The 23,868-nt window shown below is 44.4% G+C and overlaps 1 protein-coding gene across 2 annotated transcripts in view; it reads left to right on the plus strand.

Moving 5' to 3' along the window:
- The window catches only part of LOC147082102 (V-type proton ATPase subunit C 1-A-like), a 159,666-nt gene extending 147,529 nt beyond the window's left edge, over positions 1–12,137 (plus strand). The window contains exons 9-11 of one of the 2 annotated variants that reach the window (XM_085980447.1): positions 4,703–4,800; positions 9,433–9,559; positions 12,084–12,137. In XM_085980447.1, the coding sequence (XP_085836573.1) occupies positions 4,703–4,800; positions 9,433–9,559; positions 12,084–12,122 (264 nt within the window). In that variant the 3' untranslated portion in view covers positions 12,123–12,137. Of the gene's footprint in view, positions 1–4,702; positions 4,801–8,842; positions 8,937–9,432; positions 9,560–12,083 lie in introns of those variants that run through there. The other variant, XM_085980448.1, reaches the window with a different exon arrangement.
- The last annotated feature ends 11,731 nt before the right edge of the window (positions 12,138–23,868 follow it).

A 23,868-nucleotide genomic window follows, 5' to 3' on the forward strand; every position in this document is an offset into this window, starting at 1 on the left:
ATGTTGGTCCCTTAGAGGATGAGACCGGGAAATTAATGGTGGGAAATATGGAGATGGCAAAAACACTGAATGAATATTTTGTATCAGTCTTTACAGTAGAAGGCACTAAGAATATCCCAACACTGGACAAACAGGGGGCTAAAGGGGGGGAGGAGCTAAACACGATCAAAATCACTAAGGAAGTGGTACTCGGTAAAATAATGGGACTCAAGGCGGATAAATCACCTGGACCTGATGGCTTACATCCTAGGGTCTTGAGGGAAGTGGCGGTAGGGGTTGTGGATGCATTGATAATTTTCCAAAACTCCCTGGACTCAGCAAAGGTCCCGGCAGACTGGAAAACTGCTAATGTAACACCCTTATTTAAAAAGGGCAGTAGACAGAAGGCTGGAAACTATAGACCGGTTAGCCTAACATCTGTGGTAGGTAAAATTTTGGAGTCCATTATTAAGGAGACAGTAACAGGACATTTGGATAATCATAATTTAATAGGACAAAGTCAGCATGGTTTTATGAAGGGGAAGTCATGTTTGACAAATTTGCTGGAGTTCTTTGAGGAAGTAACATATAGGGTGGATAAAGGGGAACCAGTGGACGTAGTGTATTTAGACTTCCAAAAGGCATTTGACAAGGTGCCACACAAAAGATTATTGCTTAAGATAAAAAAAATCACGGGATTGGGGGTAATATTCTGGCATGGATAGAGGATTGGCTATCTAACAGAAGGCAGAGAGTTGGGATAAATGGTTCGTTCTCAGACTGGCAATCAGTAACTAGTGGTGTTCCGCAGGGGTCAGTGCTGGGTCCCCAACTCTTTACAATCTATATTAACGATTTGGAGGAAGGGACCGAGTGTAACATATCAAAGTTTGCAGATGATACTAAGATGGGAGGGAAAGTAGTGAGTGAGGAGGACATAAAAAACCTGCAAGGGGACATAGACAGGCTAAGTAAGTGGGCAGAGATTTGGCAGATGGAATACAATACTGGAAAGTGTGAGGTTATGCACTTTGGCAGGAAAAATCGTAGAGCAAGTTATTATCTTAATGGCAAGAAACTGGAAAGTACTGAAGTACAAAGGGATCTGGGGGTCCTGGTGCACGAAACTCAAAAGGTTAGTATGCAGGTGCAACAAGTGATTAAGAAGGCCAATGGAATGTTGGCTTTCATTGCTAGGGGGATAGAATATAAAAATAGGGAGGTATTGCTTCAGTTGTACAAGGTATTGGTGAGACCGCACCTGGAATACTGCGTACAGTTTTGGTGTCCATACTTAAGAAAGGACATACTTGCTCTCGAGTCAGTACAAAGAAGGTTCACTCGGTTAATCCCGGGGATGAGGGGATGGACATATGAGGAGAGGTTGAGTAGATTGGGACTCTACTCATTGGAGTTCAGAAGAATGAGAGGCGATCTTATTGAGACATATAAGATTGTGAAGGGGTTGGATCGGGTGGATGCGGGGAGGATGTTCCCGATGATGGGTGAAACTAGAACTAGGGGGCATAGTCTTAGAATAAGGGGCTGCTCTTTCAAAACTGAGATGAGGAGGAACTACTTCACTCAGAGGGTGGTAGGTCCATGGAATATGCTGCCCCAAAAAGCTGTCGAAGCTACATCATTACATAAATTTAAAACAGAAATAGACAGTTTCCTAGAAGTAAAGGGAATTAAGGGTTACGGGGAACGGGCAGGAATTTGGACATGAGTCTAGGTTCGGATCGGACATGGCCCTGTGGGTAGCGGAGCGGGCCCAGGGACCGTGTAGCCTGATCCTGCTCCTATTTCGTGTGTCTAATTCTGTTAGATTCAGGAGATGGTTCAGTGATAGATTGGCGGTTAGGATCAGATCAGCCATGATCTTATTGAATGGCGGAGCAGGCTCGAGGGGCCGATTGGCCTACTCCTGCTCCTATTTCTTATGTTCTTATGTTCTTATAAGTCAAATCATGGAACACAACCGCATCACCAGAGTAACAAACGTTGCGGCAAATATGAAGTGTTGCTTGCAGGAGGGATGCCATGGGTGCTGTTTTTATTTCTCTCTAGATTAAGTGTGTTTTTCGTATTGCATCCTTCAAGCAAGTGGAATGTTTGATTTCTGGGGGTTTTGGTGGAATGACTTCATACTGGCCAGCATTTAACCGTCAACCAACATCATCAAAAACAGAAAAACTGGCCATTAATCACATTGCTGTTTGTGGGACCTTGCTGTGCGCAAATTGTTGTCGTGTTTGCCTACAAAACAACAGTGACTACAATTAAAAAGTAATTAATTGGCTGTAATGCACTTTGAAATGTCTTTATGACATCAAAGTTGCTATATACATACAAGTTTTTGTTTTTTCTTGGAAATAACAATTTTAATGATTTCAGTAATGAAAGAAATCACCTGCAAAGTAGCTTGACTCCATGAACACCGCTTAGATTTTTTAAAGAATTCCATAAACAAATTTAGAACATATACTTGAAAGATCAACTGCAACGACTTGGAGCAGCCCATTTGTAGGTTTATGGGTATCCAGTTATATTTTGTTTAATTGTTATTTTTAGGTTTGCATATTGGTGATTGTTGGTTGCTGCTCTTTCTAGGGAATGGAACTTGTTTTTTATTGGTTCACATTTAGTGGGGTATTTGAGGTAATCAATATGATTAACTGAACAAGTATTAGTTATGTGGGATTGTCACTTTTTTGGGTTAATTTTAAATAAAAGAATATGTTTTTTAAGTGGCTGGTTGATGTAAGGTGTTAGGACTAATTGGATATTTAAATTAATTGATTTCATATTAAAATAGGTGCAAAGTAACATGACAATAGCTTGCAACCTAGTGGAGTACAGGCAAAGTCCACCGCAGAGCTGCTTAATGTGTGACTTGATGAACTGGTTGACTGACAAATTCTTGCATCTTAAAAGGATTCAAGAGAGAAATTCAATGAAATAAAATTTTAGTATTGTAAATTCCAATTCACCAAAATGTTGACGGATGTCAACCAGCATAGTTTCCCCAAATCTCTCTCTCTCGTTTTGGTTCTTTGTGCCTTTCAACTGCATGTGATGTGGTCTGTATTATTGCTATCCAGTACATCACAACATTAAATAATTATAACCTGAAAAAAAAAAGCAACAATGAAATGTAAAAGGTCTGTATTACTAGTAGAAGGCACAGAAGTTTGAATGTCATTACATCAAATTCCACTTGTATTTCCTCATTTCTCCCCTGGTTTTCTCTTCCCTCCCCCACCCCACCCCATTTTTTTCTACCTCAAGAAAACTAAAGTTGCCAGGAATTAAAAAAAAGCAACATAGCCCAGGAACCATAGGAATGATGTATATTGCCCTGTTTGTATTTCTCACAATTAGAAAACAACGGCCACATCTTCCTTTTGAGCTGCAAGTGTTGCATGTTAGCATGGCACCATTAGTTTTTGCTGATCAGTTCAGCTTTCCCCAGATGGTTCCATTGCTGCAATAATTTAAATTAAATGTTAAAGGGAAGCAAATGAGGACAAATGGTTTGGACACTTGCCCACAAATCCTTTCTTGATAAGGTTCAGTTGATTATTAATTGCATTTATTAGCAGCGGCAGGCTGTGGTGAGGCAAACATGAACTCGGAGGGGCAGAAGTGCGATCCGGGCCCTGAGAGCATTTAGGCTTGGAAATGTGCGAGAAAGCAGCCACAGTGAGGAAGCAGTGACTGGTGCAGAATGTGAGTAGCTATGGCAGACAGACAATGGAGGGTGGGAGAGATGGACAGCGATAGCCTCGTCAGCTGAAGACAGCGGGGAGCAGAATGAAGCTCTGCAAGGGAGGCTTGCTAATTATATTGCATTTGGGAGCTAGGGAATATATTCATTTCGTGTGGAATATATGTATTTCTAGAACTTGGGAATATGTATATTCATATAAAAATGTAAAGTAAAACACATTTGCAAAGAGTAGCCTAGGGGCACCAGTTGCAGGTGATGAAGCCAGCCAGAAGCAGGCATCCAATTAAACTTCAAATTTTAGAGGGGAGGCAGGAGGCTGAAATGTGGCAAGATCTTAAAAAAAAATAGAGAAAATATTGCAATTAAAATTGCAAGTATTGAGATACCACCTAGAGGCATGACAGAAATGGTGAGGAATGATGAGTGCACGGTGTATGTACAGAATTTAATATGGATAGATTGAGTTAAATGGGTGCTTCATTTTTGGTTGAGGGAAAATGATAAAAAATACCCGATGATCATCAGCACCATGCCTCGCCACAACCATGTGCTGTGCTGCAGTCCCTGTCTTACAATTTTAAACGTTTATATGAAAACTGCTGTTGCAAATGACCTTTGACATAATGTTTGCTTGCAATAGGCATTTTGTACTCAAGAAGGCTAAAACATGTACAAGTAATGAGAGTATAAAATAAAAGCAAATTATCCAATTTGGGTGGTAAATCTGTTAATGCAGCACTTGAATAAATTAAAATAGAGGATTCCTTCATATTTTGCAATATTACTTTTATAAGAAACAGTAAATACAGGTAACCAAGTGCACAGATTTTGTTTTATACATCCTAGTTGAAAAATAAATATCAACAGTTTTGTAAATGATTATCATAAAGCTTGAAGCTAAACAAGTGATATTGTGGAAAAAGATACAGAAGACTAACAGCATTGCAATAAACTAGTCTTTGCTTAAAGTGCTAAACTGTTTGTTTACAGGGTCCCTTGGTGCGATGGCTGAAAGTTAACTTCAGTGAAGCTTTCATTGCATGGATTCATGTGAAAGCATTACGGGTTTTTGTAGAGTCTGTTCTAAGGTATGGTTGATTAGTAACTTCACTAATTTGAAATTTCTCACGATGCAATTGCAAATGCTATCTCACAATCTCCTTTTTAAGCTTTTCTTTAGTTTCAACGCTTACTTTTATCATCAATTTAATTTATAATCATTGCATAATAGTTCCACTAAATTAGTACAGTATAATGTTTGAGGTTGGTTATTTGACTATTGGTCAGAAGCCTCTTCTTCGAATGTACTTGACATCTCACTCAAGGTAAATCACCTCTCCAGAAATCCAACTTTGGAGATGAAATTGTTTGATCTTCCAACTTTTGCACTATTTAAGGTAATCTCTGGTTGGTGATCAGCTTTTGTTTTTCTATTTCTTTCACTTTCGATTTGAGTTGGATTATGCTTGCTGTATCATATCTGAAAATAAGTATCTCTCTTTGGTTTGAATTATATTTTTATAACTATCTCAGCCACACTGATGAATGACATTGCTATACAAATGAAGTATGAGATAAGGAGAGGTGGTACCTTTGTTAAATGATGTTTCAAGCTGGTAATTCAGAATTACAAGTAATGACTGACTTCAGCCACAAACTATCTTGTACTGAATAAAACATTTAATTGGATATTGGTTTATATGCAAAATGCACTCTGTTCTGAGGAAGGGTTCAAACCTGAAACATCAACTGACTTGTTTGCTGAATGATTCTGTCTGACCTGCTGAGTGTCTCCAGCATTGTTTTAAATTTCCAACATCGGCAGTATTTTGCTTTTTGATAGATGGTGTGTTTCCACCCCAAGTATTTCAAGCAAAGATGGATTGTGGGAAATGTGTTTAACTAAAATGTAAATTCTCAGAATTTCCACTAACTTGAATTGTGATTTTAAAGAATGAAGGAAATATGAACATAAACTATATAATTGCCCAGCCATGTCTAATTCACAAGATATTCATTCACCACTGGTTCTTTTGCAATTTTTGAAAAAGTTTAAAATTGTTTATGGTGCAGTTTAAATCATGCATCGAGTGGTAAGACCCATCTCCACTATTGACAACCATGCAGGGTAGGTTTTCTCCCCTCAATTGTAGTCTCAGTTCACATGAAACTTGAGCAGATCTTTAGAAGAAGGTGTTGGGCAAGAAGCTTCAATGATTCTTGCCCAACACCACCTTCTAAAGATCTGCTGAAGTTTATTGCTTCATTGATTATTGCCCTTCATCTGGGTAGAAACACGCAGGCTTTCAAATCATGGGGCTGCCTTTTCTCATTTTACGTTTATATAAAAAAAAAACAACATCAAGAATGAACTGAATGCTGCATAGAATATGTTTTTAGAAATAGAGAAATGTTGAGTACTGTACATTGGGCTGCTAAACTTACACCAAATTTATCACCGTTATCCAGAACTTTGCACCAGTGTTGGAGACAGAATCAAGTATAGTTAGTCAAAGAAAGACTCCATATTCAGAGCTAGCACAGAAAAAAAAATTCTCTGCTGCTTTTATGCCAGTTCAGGTCATCTTCAAGGGTGTGACCTTGAAATTGAGCTCCATATCAGGCACTGGTATGAGCCAGCTGAAGCAGATTACACGACTGTTGGTGCTTCTTTCCTTGGTAGTATGCACATCTATGTTGTTGGAGGCCCAGCAGGCCAATCTGTTCAGACACAGCTACAACAATATTTATGGAGTTGGGTCAATTCTTGAATCTGGGGACCATTCTACAAAATGTGTGTTCACAGCCTTTCCCGAGTGATGAAATCTTTTCAAGTTAAATCACCCAGGTCTCAATTGCGCACACCCCTTCTAATAACGGGGCCACCAACATTCGAGGGCTCTTGGTCAGGTTACAGGTTGGGAGTAATTTGTGTTGTATTTTTCTTGAATTTAGGTCCAAAAATCAGATGATAGCAACCTTGAGCAAATAAATGATTTTCTGGGTGAATGTTTATAATCACAACTTCAGGTTTAAAAAGGAAAACCAAATTGCAAACCAAATGCTTCCTTCCTTTTCAATCTTTCTTGGTGATCAATTAGTTCGTCCAACTTTTTATCTTTGGTTTACAGCACATATTTCTTTCCCTCCCATGAAATGTTTAGGGTTTCATTGAGTTACTTGCTGAAATCTGTTAATGCTTATAGTGGTCAGAAAGAACTGCAGATGAGCACCCATTTAAAGTTCCATGAAAGAGAACTTAAGTGCAGAACTCTCAAAAGGACATGTGTCTTTACAGTTTGTTCCCCTTGATAAGCTGTTGATCCACGATGTATACTTTTGGTGGGGGAAAAAGTCTTTGTTTTCAGCTCTTTTTAAAAAAAAATTTGAAATCTGAAAATGATGGCTGCCCATCGGCCGAAAGACATTTACGTTTGATTGAGGCTGGCATGGTGATGCTGTGGTATTGCTAGGATATTATACTGGTTTAGTCTGCAGATGATGGAAATATAGCTGTATGGAAAAAGAAACATTGATTTGATTTGACACAACAGTAAGTATGGAATTGTAGAATAAGAGGCTTGAAATCTCTTCAGTTTGATTATAATATACTCAATGGACACTTCTTTACAAACATGAAGAAAAAACCTATTTCAGCACCCTCAATTTGGCAAGAATATACGTTAGAAGGATGGTACAGCAGCTTAGCGTGTGGTTTATAGGATCATCAGACCCCAATTACCGTGTTTCAACCCTTAAGACCATGCCAGCTATCTCTATTTTTGCATAATGTTTTTTCTGTTAAATTCTATGTCTTGCATTACTGCTGTAATTAACTTTGTATTATATCATTGGGAGGGGAATGAAAATGGTAGTTTTCCCGTGGCATAGAAAGGACTAGCTTTACTGAGAAACACCTCCTTTACCAGGATAGTCCTGTAAATTTATCTCTCATAGTTTAAAGTGTGTGATTGACTTACAGAATCAGATGTACTTTTATCCAAAGTACAATGAATAAGAGTATATGTGAAATGTCTAATACAGAAGCTAGGTCTGAAGAATACAAGCACCTTCCACTCATTCCTTCATAATTGAGCTTGTCATGAAAGCAATGTATTCCAATTATGCAGAAGTACAGGAGGGGGAGAAAAGTCTGTGGAGAATATTTTTGTTTAAAGTATTCCTTCAAACTGTCTGTTTGAAAATATATATATACTGATGAAAATATGACTTGACATTTATTTTAAATGTCAAAACGGAGACTTGCCACGCTAGATCTCCTTGCATCTCGGCTGTCCTGGTGACTTCTCTGGATCAACTCCCTGCGCCCCTCAGTAGCTTCATTGATTGTGATGGGGCTGTTGCTTCAGGCTGATCTGAAGCGACTCCAATTCAGGAAAACCTGCTACCAGCTGGGGGCGCTGCATACTCTGGAATAAATCAAAAGCCCAGTCATCCAAAGTTGCTTCCTTTGCTGTAGATTAGCAGAGAGCGGGAACACGATCATTTTGACTAGAGAAGCTGTGTGTGTGCTGAGAGGCAGTTGAGAAATAATTTGTGGAACCAAAATGTGGTCCCCAAGCATGGAGGGGAAAAATATAAATAAACCAAGCATGGGGGGGAAAAATATAAATAAACTAGTCAATCTCCTGTGCAGTTGCACATGGCGAGGAAAGATCAGTCTAATGTTAATGTTTATTTCACTATTCCAAAAGAATGTGATGAAAGCACTCCTCAAATCAGTGCGTGACGGAGCCTGCTACTGAAGGGATGTGCACACAGAGCAACTGAACAAATAGCAGAATTTTAATTACTGTGAAATATCATTTGATGTGCACTGCAAGCAGCCAGCAGCTGCAACGGCAACTGGCAGTTTATTGGTAGTGTGAAAAATTTGGGGAAATGACCCCAGTGAAAACCGGATAAAATCTCTTTACGGTCTCATCTGATACTTGGAGCATTTGCAGTTGAAGGACTGCCATTTATTTATCAGTAGAATTAAAATAATATCGGGAAAATCTTAAATATGAGACACTAAAATATTAATTCTAAGCAGAATAAAGTTTATAAACATATTTAAACTATTTACAGGCTATTGGTTGTGATGAAATACCTTTAACTTTGTTACAGTGAGGCAAGAAGCTCAGGCAGGCTCAGGGCAATGAACAGAGGTAGTAGAGTGAAAGAAGGGTAGCAGCGTCACCTAGTGTAGCAGGACTGAAAGGTAAGTATATTAAAGGAGGCGTTTCATCATACCCATTTAAAAATAATGTATATCAGTGTTACTACATTGCCACAAGTTGTGACAAAATCATGACACAGGAAGTTAAAAGTGTGACACATAGTACGTGCAGTTGTAAGAAATTTTGTATTATAATGGGGTACATAGGGTTCCTATATTGCATTGGAATTTTTTTAATAGGGAGTGGACTGCTATGTTGTACGTGGAAAACTTAAATTAGTTTCTCCCAAAGAATTACTTTGTGCTAAGCTTCAATAAAGTTTTCTTCAGTTTTTCATCTGTGTAGAAATTTTTGAAAAGAATTATATTTGAAACTTCAAGAAAGGGTTGGTTAAAATTCAGTTTAACGTGAAAGTTATAAAGCATCTCTACATGTGTTTGGCACCGTATTTTACACATGAAAAGACCAGGAAATACTGCTAATATCTTGGCATCATTCTTTGTCACTTTGTAATTTTGCCTTGCCTCTTGTATTCAGATATGGTTTGCCAGTAAACTTCCAGGCAATGCTGTTACAACCCAACAAAAAGATGTTGAAGAAGCTTCGAGAAATTCTTAATGATCTATACAAACACCTGGACAGCAGTGCAGCTGCCATCATTGATGTAGGTATCTGCATGGCAAAATTTGATTTTCTGTCGATGGATGCTACCAATAAAGCAGAACAATTAGTTTTTCTAATTATAAACAAAAACAGAAAATGCTGGAAATACTCAGCAGTTCAGACAGCATCTGTGGAGAGAGAAACCATTAACGTTTCAGATCAATGACCTTTCATCAGAATTGGAAAAAGTTAGAGCTGTATCAGATTTTAAGCAAGTTGATTGGAGTATAAAAGCAGGGAAGTCCTGCTACAACTGTACAGGGTATTGGTGAGACCACATCTTGAGTACTGCGTACAGTTTTGGTCTCTTTATTTAAGGAAGGATATACTTGCATTAGAGGCTGTTCAGAGACGATTCACTAGGTTAATGCCAGAGATGAGGGGTTGACTCATGAGGAAGGATTGAGCAGGCTGGGCCTATACTCATTGGAATTTAGAAGAATGAGAGGTGATCTCATTGAAACACATAAGATACTGAGGGGGCTTGACAGGGTAGATGCAGAGAGGATGTTTCCCCTCGGGGGGAATCGAGAACTCGGGGGGCATAGTTTCAGAATAAAGTCACCGTTTTAGAACTGAGATGAGGAGGAATTTCTTCCTTGAAGGTCGTAAATCTGTGGAATTCTCTGCCCCAGAGAGCTGTGGAGGCTGGGTCATTAAATACATGTAAAGTGGAGATAGACAAATTTTTGCAAGATAAGGGAATGAAGGGTTATGGGGAGCAGGCAGGGAAGTGGCTTTGAGCCCAAGATCAGCCATGATCTTATTGAATGGCGGAGCAGGCTCAAGGGGCCAAGTGGCCAATTCCTGCTCGTATTTCTTATGTTCTTATGTACAGAGGCAGGGAAAGGTGGGAGGGGAAGAAATAACAAAAGGGAAGGTCTGTGATAGGGTGGAGGGCAGAAAACATTAAATGACAAAAGGATGATGGCGCAAGGCAAAATAGGGTGAAAAAATGGGACCAATGGTTATGATCTGAAATTGTTACAGTCTAATGATTCTGCTATTCCCATTTACACCTCCTCTAGACCCATCTTTTGTTTCTTTATTTGTCCCATTGCCCTTCCCTTGTGCCTTGCACTATCATCCCTTTTGCCATTTAATCTCTCCTGCCTTCCACCCTATCACAGACCTTCCCTTTTGTTATTTCCTCCCCTTTCTCTGCCTGTGTACTTGCTTAATACCTGTTACATCTCTAACTTTGCCCAGTTCTGATGAAAGGTCATCGACCTGAAACGTTAACTCTGTTTCTCTCTCCACAGATGCTGTCTGACCTGCTGAGTATTTCCAGCATTTTCTGTTTTTATTTCAGATTTCCAGCATCTGCAGTATTTTGCTTTTGTAATTCAAATAGTCTAACCACATGGGTGCATTTTAGTGTCTCCATTATTTTAAATGTCTCAATCAAATCTCCCCGAAGTCTATGCTTTTCTAGAGTAAAAAAGAAACCCAGCTCTTTAAACCTATTGTGATAACTAAAGGCTTTTAAAGTAGGTTTCAATTTAGTGGCCCTCCTCTGAACCTTTCTAAGGGCCTATAATTCACCAAAAACTGAATGCAGTATTGTACATGAGGCCTAACCAAGGTCTTGTACCATGATAGTCATATAATGGTGTAACCTGAAGGTCCCAACAATGACCCCTAGCTGGATTCCATGATCTCATATTGCGTCAGAATACAGTTTTCATGGAAATTCAGTCTATTTCCTGTTCCTTGTAACATCAAGAATAATAATGGGCCCTGCCTCACTTTACAAGTCAGTATTTGCTGAACTGACCGGCACTGACTTTAGGAAAAAAGTGTTCTCCGCCCCTTTGGCTTCCAAATTCAAAATTAAGAGAAATGCATTTTTCCCCCAGAGGGGGAGAAAAAAATCCACCAGCTTAATCTCTCGGCCTTTCCAACTCTCTGCCAAGGACTTGCTCACTGAGCCAACAATTGTACTATCATCGCCTCCACCCTTCCCTCCTTGATGTGGGGATCGTGGCAACAAATGGAAGCCATTCTAACATCACATCCAATTCCTCTCGGGAATTTTCTAACCAATCTCATTGTCTGAAACTGATGAGAGATTTCTGTTAACTATTTTGTTTGGTCCGACCTAATGAAATGTAATCCATATACTAGTTAGGTTAATTTTGGTCCACAAGGGGTGAACTCCTAACAGCAGCAACATGATATAAAGCAACCTAAAAATTCTCCTGGACCCTCCCCCCTCCTTCGCTCCCTTTTCGCTCCCTCCTGCCCAACCCCCAAGTTTAGACTTCTGTATTACTGAAAAACAGCACAAGGAGTTGGTGCAGGGAGGTGCAATTTGTGATTTCAGTTTTAGCAATCTCTTTGAAAGTTCCCTTCAAAGATGTAGACATGTTCCCTTTTAATCTCTCTCTCCTCTCTCTCCTGCACACACCACCATCTTTTAGGGGAGAATGGTGTAGGCTGAATACATCTCTATCTTTACTGACACAATTTGGGCATAGAATAAAGTTTTGTTATTTCTTTATCTCCCTTCTTCCCCCTACCAGAAAGTGGAATGTTCCAGTATTACAAGGTACCCATCCTAACAGCCAACTGAGCTAGTTGAGGTTGGTGTGTTTAAGTGTCGGCTGTCTTTGTGTTTAAACCAGTGGTCTCTGGAAATCTCCCGTGGTGTTGCTCAGTAATCTGGGTTCAGGAGGCTAGTTGTGCTGTATGGCTGCGAACCTGTCCTGTCTCGTTAAAACACAACTACTCAAGTGCTCCCTGTTGGGAAGTGGGCATTGATATGCTTATCAATTACTTCATAAAAGGTGATGAGTCGAAGAAGAGATGACGAGTCGAAAGAAGAGATGAATAAGGCTTTTATTAGCTAAGAAGAGACCATGCTTCTTCGTGAGTGACTGAACAAGTCTGAACGAAACCCACACAGTGGTGGGTGGAGTCAGCTGAGGCATGCCTCCATACACAGCGCCACCCAGAGGTGGCAATATACAATACAGTGGTTTACCACATTCACCCCTTGTTTAATGTGAAGTCCGGCGGGGTGAAGGGTACTACAAGTTAAGTCTATCAGGAGGCCTTGTCTGACGTCCTGATCGTCGTGGTGGCGGCGGTGGTGTTGCAGCATCCGACGTCGGGTCTGGTGTCTGGGTGGTTGGCGAAGATTCCTGGGGCTTTGGCATGCCGTCTGCAGGGGTTGGGTTGGGAGGGGTGGTGGGGGATAACAGTGGTAAGGGGGATAACGGTGGTAAGGGGGATAACGGTGGTAATTCAGGGGTACCCGAGGGTGCGAGATCTCGTATGGAGACCGTGTCCTCCCGCCCGTCTGGGTATGTCACCCAGGCATACTGGGGGTTGGCGTGTAGGAGGTGCACCCGCTCGACCAGGGGGTCCGTTTTATGCGTCCTCACGTGCCTCCGCAGTAGGACGGGCCCAGGAGAAGTCAACCATGCCGGTAGCGAGGTTCCCGATGTAGACTTCCGGGGGAAAACGAACATTTTCTCATGAGGGGTCGCATTAGTGGCAGTACAAAGCAGTGACCGAATGGAGTGGAGCGCTGCAGGGAGGACCTCCTGCCAGCGGGAGGTCGGAAGGCCCTTAGATTTTAGTGCTAAGAGGACTGCCTTCCAAACCGTCGCGTTCTCCCTTTCCACCTGGCCGTTCCCCCGGGGGTTGTAACTGGTGGTCCTGCTCGTGGCGATACCTCTTGTTAGCAGGTACTGCCGAAGTTCGTCGCTCATGAACGATGAGCCCCTGTCGCTATGTATATAGCTGGGGAACCCGAACAGAGCGAAGATGTCATTCAGACACTTGATGACCGTGGTACTGGTCATGTCTGGGCAAGGGATGGCAAAGGGGAAACGGGAGTACTCATCAACTATGTTGAGGAAGTACACATTGCGGTCAGCGGAGGGGAGGGGCCCTTTAAAATCGACGCTCAGGCGTTCGAAGGGGCGGGTGGCCTTGATCAGGCTTGCTCTGTCCGGCCTATAGAAGTGTGGTTTGCACTCGGCGCAGATTTGGCAGCTCTTGGTCATGGTCCTGACCTCCTCGATGGAGTAGGGCAGGTTACGGGATTTGATAAAATGGAAAAACCTGGTGACCCCCGGGTGGCAGAGGTCATTGTGGAGGGACTGCAGCCTATCACTCTGCGCGTTGGCGCATGTACCACGTGATAGGGCATCTGGGGGCTCATTGAGTTTCCCTGGCCGATACAAGATATCATAATTGTAGGTGGAGAGTTCGATTCTCCACCTCAAGATCTTGTCGTTCTTGATTTTACCCCTCTGCTTATTATTAAACATAAAAGCTACTGAACGCTGGTCAGTGAGCAGGGTAAATCATTTCCCGGCCAGGTAATGCCTCCAGTGACGCACCGCTTCTACAATAGCCTGGGCCTCCTTTTCGACGGAGGAGTGTCTCGTCTCGGGGCCCTGGAGGGTCCTTGAGAAAAAGGCCACGGGTCTGCCCGCCTGGTTAAGGGTCGCGGCTAGGGCGAAGTCGGAGGCATCGCTCTCCACTTGGAAGGGGATGGACTCATCCACCGCGTGCATTGCGGCCTTCGCGATATCGTTCTTGATAAGAGTGAAGGCTGCACACGCCTCTGGTGTCAGGGGGAAGGAGGTGGCTTTGATGAGGGGCCTGGCTTTGTCTGCATAGAGGGGCACCCACTGGGCGTAGTAGGAGAAAAACCCCAGGCATCTCTTCAGTGCTTTTTGGCAGTGGGGAAGGGGTAGCTCCATTAGGGGGCGCATTCTGTCGGGGTCGGGCCCGATGACTCCGTTCTCCACCACGCAGCCGAGGATGGCCAGGCGCTTGGTGTGAAACATACATTTTTCCTTATTGTACGTTAGGTTCAGCCGTTGGGCCGTACGGAGGAAATTTGCTAGATTAACGTCGTGGTCCTGCTGGTCGTGGCCGCAGATGGTGACGTTATCCAAATAGGGGAAGGTTGCCCGCAGCGCGTTCTGGTCAACCATTCGGTCCATCTCCCTTTGGAAGACCGAAACCCCGTTGGTGACGCCGAAGGGGACCCTAAGGAAGTGGTAGAGGCGGCCGTTTGCCTCGAAGGCAGTATACTGGCGGTCCTCATGGCGGATGGGCAGCTGGTGGTACGCTGACTTAAGGTCGATGGTGGAGAATACTTTGTATTGCGCCATCTGATTGACCATATCAGATATGCGAGGGAGGGGGTACGCGTCCAGCTGGGTGTACCGGTTTATGGTTTGGCTGTAGTCGATTACCATGCGGCGTTTTGCAGTGGTTTTAACGACTACAACCTGGGCTCGCCAGGGGCTAGTGCTACCTTCGATAATGCCCTCCTTCAATAGCCGCTCCACCTCAGAGCTGATAAAAGCTCTGTCCCGGCACTGTACCGCCTGCTTTTGGTAGCGATGGGTTTACAGTCGCGGGTGAGGTTAGCGAACAGGGGAGGGGGGGGGACTTTTAATGTGGAAAGGCTGCAGGTGGTTTGCAGCGGGCGATTTAAAAGTTGTTGGTTGCAGACTGTGAGTGGGGGGAGGGGTCCACCGTATGCTAGTGTGACACTCTTAAGGTGGCACTGAAAATCCAACCCTAGCAGGACGGCAGCGCAAAGACGGGGCAGGACTAGCAGTTTAAATTTTTTATATTCAGTGCCCCCTACTGACAGGGTCACCACACAGTAGCCGCTGATGTCCATTGACTGGGACTTGGACGCCATAGAAATGCGATGGTGCGTTGGCAGAATCGTGAGGGAGTGGCTACGTACCGTGTCGGGGTGGACGAAACTCTCTGTGCTCCCGCTGTCGATCAGGCAACTGGTGGCGCGGCCGTTTACCGCGATATCCATCATGGAGCTGGATAGATGGTGAGGGAGGGCTTGATCCAGCGTCACGGAGGCCAGTATGTGGCTTAGTGAGTCACTATAGTCATCCGCCGAGACGGTGGTCGGTTCCGGTGACGAAATGGCGGTTGAGTGCGTTGGATACGATGGCGGCGGATGCCATGCGGCCGGGGGTACACAAAATGGCGGATAAGATGGCTGCTCCCACGGCCCGCACGCTGCACTGCTGGCTGGCTTCCCCTTGCAGGCGTTAGCGTAATGGCCTTTCTTCCCGCAGCCCGAGCAGGTAGCTGTCTTAGCTGGGCAGTGCGCTCTGGGATGTTTTAACTGGCCACAGAAATAGCATTTTTGGGCCTGGTTACTGGGCATCGAAGCAGTTCTTACCGGAGGCTGCTGTCTCGGTTGGGTCGCTGCAGCGGTTGGTGCCGGGGGCGGCGGTCCCGTGTCCCACGGTTTCGATTGCCATGTCTCGGCGCCGTTACGGGGGTATGCCTCGAGGTTTCGGTGGGCCTCCTCTAACGAGAGCGCAAGGGCAATGGCCGTCTTCAGGTCGGGTTCCTTGCTTTCTAGCAGTCTCTGCCGGGTGTGGTCTGACTGGAGGCCCCTGACGAAGGCATCACAGGCGAGTCCCTGCGCGTGCTCCACAGCCGTTACCGCTTTACAATCGCAGTCTCTGCAGAGTGCCAGTAGCGCCCGTGCAAATGCCCCTACCGATTCTCCCGGTTGCTGCCTGCGGGATCCCAAGAGGTGTCGGGCATAAATTGTGTTCACTGGGCGCGTATATTGCCCTTTTAGTAGCTCGAGGGCCGCCACGTACGTATTAGAGTCCCGGATTAGCATATATACTTGATGGCTCACCTGGGCGGTCAAAATTTTCAGTTTGTGATCCTCCTCTGTAACCTGTGAGATTGCGAGGAAGGATTCAAAGCAGCTCAGCCAGTGTTCAAACTTGGCTGATGCACCCACCTCTTGAGGGTCGAGGTCCAGGCGTGGTGGTCTGAGGGCTCTCAGCAATGTCTGCTGTATCCGTTGCTGTTGTTGCTCCTCAGGTGTCGCCATTTAACTTTTAGCTAATAAAATTGATACGCTTATCAATTACTTCATAAAAGGTGATGAGTCGAAGAAGAGATGACGAGTCGAAAGAAGAGATGAATAAGGCTTTTATTAGCTAAGAAGAGACCATGCTTACATAGATACATAGAGATAGGAACAGGAGTAGGCCATTCGGCCCTTCGAGCCTGCTCCGCCATTCAATGAGATCATGGCTGATCTTCGTCTGAGATCATAGCTGATCTTACCAGTTCAGTACCCCGTCCCCGCCTTTTCTCCGTAACCCTTAATCCCCTTAGCCTTCAGAAATATATCCAATTCTCTCTTGAAAATATTTATTGAATTAGCCTTCACAGCCCTCTGTGGCAGGGAATTCCACAGGCTCACCACTCTTTGAGTGAAGAAATTCTTCCTCATCTCTGTTTTAAATGATTTGCCCGCTATTTTTAGACTGTGGCCCCTGGTTCTGTGCTCCCCGGCCATTGGAAACATTCTCTCTGAATTCAGCCTGTCCAGGCCTGCCATAATTTTATATGTTTCGATGAGATCCCCTCTCAATCTTCTAAACTCCAGTGAGTACAAGCCCAAACTATTTAATCTCTCTTCGTAGGTCATTCCCGCCATTCCAGGTATCAGCCTGGTGAATCGCCGTTGCACTCTTTCCATGGCAAGAACATCCTTCCGCAGATGGGGCGACCAAAACTGTACACAATACTCCAGATGCGGTCTCACCAGCACCTTGTACAGCTGTAGTAAGGTATCCCTATTCCTATACTCGAACCCCCTTGATATGAAGGCCAACATACCATTTGCCTTCTTAATCGCCTGTTGCACCTGCATGCTCTCCTTCAGTGACTGGTGCACAAGAACACCCAGGTCCCTCTGCACTTCCCCATCTCCCAATCTATTGCCATTTAGATAATAATCTACCCTCCTGTTTTTACCCCCAAAGTGGATAACCTCGCATTTATCCACATTATAGTGCATCTGCCACGTATCCGCCCATTCCCCCAACCTGTCCAAATCACACTGTAGCCTCCTGACATCCTCATCAGAGCCCACCCCTCCTCCTAGTTTAGTGTCGTCAGCGAATTTGGAAATATTGCATCCAATTCCCTGATCCAGATCATTTATATATATTGTGAACAGCTGGGGTCCCAGGACAGATCCTTGCGGCACCCCGCTGGTCACTGCCTGCCACTCCGAAAACGAGCCGTTTATTCCAACTCTCTGTTTTCTATCCGCCAGCCAGTTCTCTATCCACGTTAATACTTTGCCCCCAATCCCATGAGCCTTAATTTTGCATGATAATCTTTTGTGTGGAACCTTATCGAAGGCTTTCTGGAAGTCAAGGTACACCACATCCACTGGCTCTCCCCCATCTATTCTACCAGTTACCTCCTCAAAAAATTCCAGCAGATTAGTCAAACACGATTTACCCTTTGTAAATCCATGTTGACTCTGTCCGATCCTTTCCCCATTTGTCAAGTGCTCCGCTATTTTATCCTTAATAATGGACTCTAGCATTTTGCCCACAACCGATGTAAGGCTTACTGGTCTATAATTCCCTGCTTTCTCTCTACCCCCCTTTTTAAATATTGGGGTAACATTAGCTACCCTCCAATCCACGGGTACTGTTCCCGAGTCAATGGAGTTCCGGAAGATGATCCTTAGAGCATCTGCTATCTCCAGGGCAACCTCCTTAAGTACCCTAGGATGTAGTTTATCAGGCCCTGGGGATTTGTCGGCCTTCAGTCCCCTCAACTTACCCAACACCATATCCCTAGAGATACTAATTTCTGTCAGCTCCTCCCTCTCATTAGTCCCTATGTTTGCCGATATTCCTGGGAGGTTATTTGTGTCCTCCTTTGTGAATACAGAACCAAAGTATGAGTTTAATTGGTCTGCCATTTCCTTATTCTCCATTATATATTCTCCCGAATCAGACTGCAAGGGACCGACTTGGGATTTTACCAGTCTTTTCCTCCTGATATACCGATAAAAGCTTTTGCAGTCTGTCTTTATGTTTGCTGCAAGTTTACTTTCGTATTCTATTTTCCCCTTCCTGATTAATCCCTTTGTCCTCTTTTGCTGTATCCTGTACTGCCCCCAATCTTCCGGTCTGGTGCTTTTTTTTGCCAGTTGATATGCCCTTTTTTTTGATTTTATGCTGTCCCTAATTTCCCTCGTTATCCACGGTTGAGTCACCTTTTTAGGTTTATTTTAATGCCAAACCGGTATAAACATGTTCTGGAATTCTTCCATTCTATCTTTGAATGCTTGCCATTGTCTATCCACTGTCAATCCCCCCAGAAACACCACCCAATCAATCTTACCCAATTCCCGTCTCATACCCTCGTAATTCCCTTTATTTAAGTTCTGGACCTTAGTCTCTGATTCAATTTCCTCACTCTCCATCTCGACTGAGAGCTCGATCATATTATGATCGCTCTGACCCAAGGGGCCTCGTACAAGAAGATTGCTGATAAGTCCCTTCTCATTGCACAATACCCAGTCTAAAATGGCCTGATCTCGAGTCGGCTCCTCGACATATTGGTCCAGATAACCGTCCCTAAAACATTCCAGGAATTCCTCCTCCTCAGAATTTTTACTAATTTGGGTAGTCCAATCAATATGTAAATTAAAGTCACCCATGATGACAGCTGTGCTCTTATCGCACGCTTCTCTAATTTCCCTTTTTATGCCTTCCCTCACCTCCATATTACTATTTGGAGGCCTATATATCACACCCACTAACGTTTTCCTCCCCTTGCTATTTCTCATTTCTACCCATACAGATTCCGTTTCATCCGAGTTAATATCCTTCCTTTCCATTGCATTAATCCCCTCCTTTACCAGCAATGCTACCCCACCTCCCCTACCTTTTTGCCGATCCTTCCTAAATATTGTATATCCCTGGATGTTAAGTTCCCAGCCTTGCCCACCCTGCAGCCACGTTTCTGTAATCCCAATCAAATCATACTTGTTTACCTCTATTTCCACAACTAATTCATCCACCTTGTTCCTAATGCTTCTAGCATTAAGATACAAAGCCTTCAGGCTTGCTTTTTTCACACTCTCATTATGAATTAGTTTGGCCCTTTGTGTTTCTCTCCTTTGCTTATTGCTTCTCACCTTTCTACCATCTATTTCTGACTTCATATGACTTCCCTCTTTTCCACTACCTAGGTTCCCATCCCCCTGCCAAATTAGTTTAAATCCTCCCGAACCGCCCTAGAAAATATTACCCCGAGGACATCGGCTCCCTCACAGTTCAGGTGTAGACCGTCCCCTTGGTACAGGTCACTCCTCCCCAAGAACTGGTTCCAATGCCTCAAGAATTTAAATCCCTCTCCCTTGCACCACTGCTCAAGCCACGTATTTAGCTTATCTATCTTACTCTCTCTAAACTTATTAGCTCGTGGCACTGGTAGCAATCCAGAGATTACTACCTTTGAGGTCCTACTTTTCAATTTAGCTCCTAACTCCCTAAATTCAGCTTGTAGGACCTCCTCCCTCTTTTTACCTACATCGTTGGTACCTACATGTACCACGACAACTGGCTGATCCCCCTCCCCCTTCAGAATGCTCTGCACCCGCTCCGAGACATCCTTGACCCTTGCACCAGGGAGGCAACATACCATCTTGGAGTCTCGGTCTCGGCCACAGAAACTCCTATCTATCCCCCTTACAATTGAATCCCCTATCACTATAGCCCTATCCCTCTTTTTCCCGCCCTTCTGTGCAGCAGAGCCAGTCATGGTGCCCTGAACCTGGCTGCTGGTGCCTTCCCCTGATAAGTCATCTCCCCCAACAGTACCCAAAACGGTAAACCTGTTTTGGAGGGAGATGACCGCAGGTGACTCCTGCACTACCTTCCTGCCTTTACCCTGCCTTTTGGTCACCCATTTACTGTCTGAGCTAGCCTTTACCTGCGGTGTGACCAACTCACTGAATGTGCTATCCACAACATCCTCAGCATCGCGTATGCTCCAGAGTGAGTCCATTCGCAGCTCCAGCGCCGCCATGCGGTCCGCTAGGAGCTGCAGCTGGACACACTTCCTGCACACATAGTTGTCAGGGACAGTGTCCCTGATTTCCCACATGGCACAGGAGGAGCATGACACGGGTCCGAGCTGCCCTTCCATGACTTAACCCTAACAATACCCTTTTATTTACTACGATTTAGCTTAATTATTGAATTCTACTTAGAATAAGTTTGTGAAAGTACTCACCAACCAGTCACCTACCTGTTTTCTGGTGTTGTATTTTCACTGCCGCCTCCTGTCCTGGAACCTTTTCCACCTAGGTTAGGCTCCTGAAATAAAATAAATTGAACCTACCTTTTCAACTTCCCCTAACCCCTAAAAGGTTAGAGGAGGTGGAAGGGTGGGAGACACTACACTGTAGTGTTTCGGGTTTAGCAACAGCTCCACCTATATAAGAGTTACTGGCCTCCTGCTCTCCCGACTGCACCAGCTGCTCCCTGGTGACGTCACACACTGATTACTTTTTACCTCTCTCCTCTGCTGTTGATTTGGTACGCCTCGCAACTGCCGCCGGTTTTTAAGCCGGGCTCCTCCTCGCTGCTCCCTGCTGCTCCGAGTGGTCGGGCCTCGCAACTGCCGCCGGTTTTTAAGCCGGGCTCCTCCTCGCTGCTCCCTGCTGCTCCGAGTGGTCGGGCCTCGCAACTGCCGCCGGTTTTTAAGCCGGGCTCCTCCTCACTGCTCCCTGCTGCTCCGAGTGGTCGGGCCTCGCAACTGCCGCCGGTTTTTAAGCCGGGCTCCTCCTCGCTGCTCCCTGCTGCTCCGAGTGGTCGGGCCTCGCAACTGCCGCCGGTTTTTAAGCCGGGCTCCTCCTCGCTGCTCCCTGCTGCTCCGAGTGGTCGGGCCTCGCAACTGCCGCCGGTTTTTAAGCCGGGCTCCTCCTCGCTGCTCCCTGCTGCTCCGAGTGGTCGGGCCTCGCAACTGCCGCCGGTTTTTAAGCCGGGCTCCTCCTCGCTGCTCCCTGCTGCTCCGAGGCAGGATGTGGATTGAGAGCAAAATCAACCCTCCCCTTTAAGATAAAAACAGAAAATGCTGGAGAAACTCAGCAGGTCAAGCAGCATCTGTGAAGAGAGAAACAGAGTTAACGTTTCAGGTCGATGACCTTTTGTCAGAACTCCCCTTTAAGAACTGGCCAGCGCCAGTGTGTCTGTGTTCCATTGCTGACTGACATCACATGAGCTTTGCCAGCGCTCTGAGGTAGCGCCTCGCTCCTCGGCCTTTGCGCCTTAAGACAGGTGTGAAGCGCCTGATTTAGCGCTCCAATCACCTCCAAGGGCGATAAAAGCCAAGTTTGCCGTCGGAGGCGATAATTAGCGCCAGGCGCTAAACTTTGCGCACGGCCGATAATGGCGCCCCAAACGGGGCGATACTGAATTTTTCCCCCCATATGCTTTGCTAACCCCACTCTCTCAATACGTCCTGCCACCTTCAGGGACCTATGCACATTAACTCCCTATCATGTGACTGATACAAGCTTAAAATCTGGCACACTTTAAATATTTATATTCTTGCTTTAATTTCTATGGGCACTTTGCAGTCTTTGCTTACGGTGCAAGTGCTTCATTCGTTTATTTTCCACTCCATCTCCATATTTTTCTCAGTTAGTTGCGCATTCTGAAAGATATTTCTCTTTCCTTATTTTCCACGGTAGGTTCGTAATTCTCACTGAAGCTGTCGCTGTTGTAGCACTGCCCAGGGAGGCATTGTTCATCGTGGAGTCACCAATGACCAACGTGGCAATTCACCATTAGGCTTGGCTGATTGAATTCGGTCACAGTATCTGAGTAAACATCCAATCTCGGCCCCACGTAAACCTTCCCTCTCTGTGATACAAAAGAAACCACAGCACAAATAACATTGTTAGTTCAGAATTTCTATTTACTAGTTTAAATTATACAAAATGGTCAAAAAAATGAAATATTTTTATTTTTGATATTTTCATCTGCTCATACCTCACAGTTGTTTGTAATTTTTCTGCAATCTGGTTGTCAGATTTTTGAAGGTGCACTCTGGATATTGTAGTTCCACAGGAGCAGGCTGAAAACTACAACTTCCATGATGCATCTTTCTCGCCAACAAAATTACAAGGTGGGTGGGGGAGGGAGGGAGGAACAGCTGGGGAAATTTATCATTTATTTTTTGCCTGGGCCTCCCCTTCCAGTGGTCCACTTGTATCATGGGGAGGTTCCTAATTTGAATCATTTTCACAGCCACAATAAGCCTTACAGTGGGCGAGAAATTGCTGAAAAGTGATGACGATGCACGTCGTTATTAATGTGAAAATCAGTCAGCAACTTATGGCACGGAAGAGATATGCAGTGAATTGCGAATCGCCATAAGTTGCTGGATGATATGTGCCGCTCCGCTGTTAGCTTCCAGAAAATGACATCTCGGCCTTAACCTCGCGGTGATTTTCATGGAATTGCTGCATTTGCACTTTAATTGCCCGTTAAACTTGCCACAGAAAGTTGGTCTAGTAACTAGCAGCATAAGTAACAAGATAATAATTGTTAATGACTGCCAATCAACCTCTCTGGCCCAGAAAGTGAACAATTAAAAGTGCCGAGTCTCATTCCTTCAGCTCGTGAATTGTTCTTAGAGATTTTTAAAAAATTCTTTCTTTTCCTTTCTGTCTCTTTTTCTCTCTCTCTTAATCCAATCTTATTTTTCCCTCGCTTTATTTCTCTTTCTGTGCCTGATTTGACATTGAATTCACACACTCTAATCCATGCTCCTTCTCAGTCCTTCCTCTGTTTATTTCTCAATCCTTAAATCCCATTGTTAAGGACATACCCTGTTTGTCCCATTGTTCAACAGTATCCCAGATGCCCTGCTGCCCTCCGTTATCAGCTCGCACTGCTAGCAGCTTACAGGGCAAAAAAGTATTGAGTCATAGGGGGTGATTTTGCCAATGGGGAGCTTTTGGAGGCGGGACTCCTACTTGTCGGGTTTCAGTCCTGCCTCCATCAACTTCTGGCCAACCCACGCTATTTTCCCCTGATTGACTTTGTTAAGCCCACCTAGCGGGCTTAGCAGGCCAATTAAGGGAAAGCCGGTTGCAGAGAACGTCAACGTATGACGTTTCATCTGTCAAAAATTTTTGACAGGTGAATTGTCATCGTTTGACAGCTCTGTGAAGCTGTCAAACAGTGACACTCTCTGTAGTTTGATGAGGTCTTGAATTCAAGACCTCATCAAACCTCTTTCTTTTACAGAAATTAGATGGTTTAAGAACAAAATACACACTGCATAGGGTTTTGGCTCAACCTTTGATTCATTCGTTTACTGAACACACACACACAATTACCTCCCCAGTATAAGTCCCTATGATTTATACTAGACTAACAACCGCAAAATACAAACCCCTACGCAAGGGTCATTTGCATCGACACAATATGGCACAGTTAAATC

The sequence above is a fragment of the Somniosus microcephalus genome, unplaced genomic scaffold, assembly GCF_052327205.1.
Source record: "Somniosus microcephalus isolate GS21.2 unplaced genomic scaffold, FLI_Smic_1.0 scaffold175, whole genome shotgun sequence".
Classification (NCBI taxonomy): domain Eukaryota; kingdom Metazoa; phylum Chordata; class Chondrichthyes; order Squaliformes; family Somniosidae; genus Somniosus; species Somniosus microcephalus.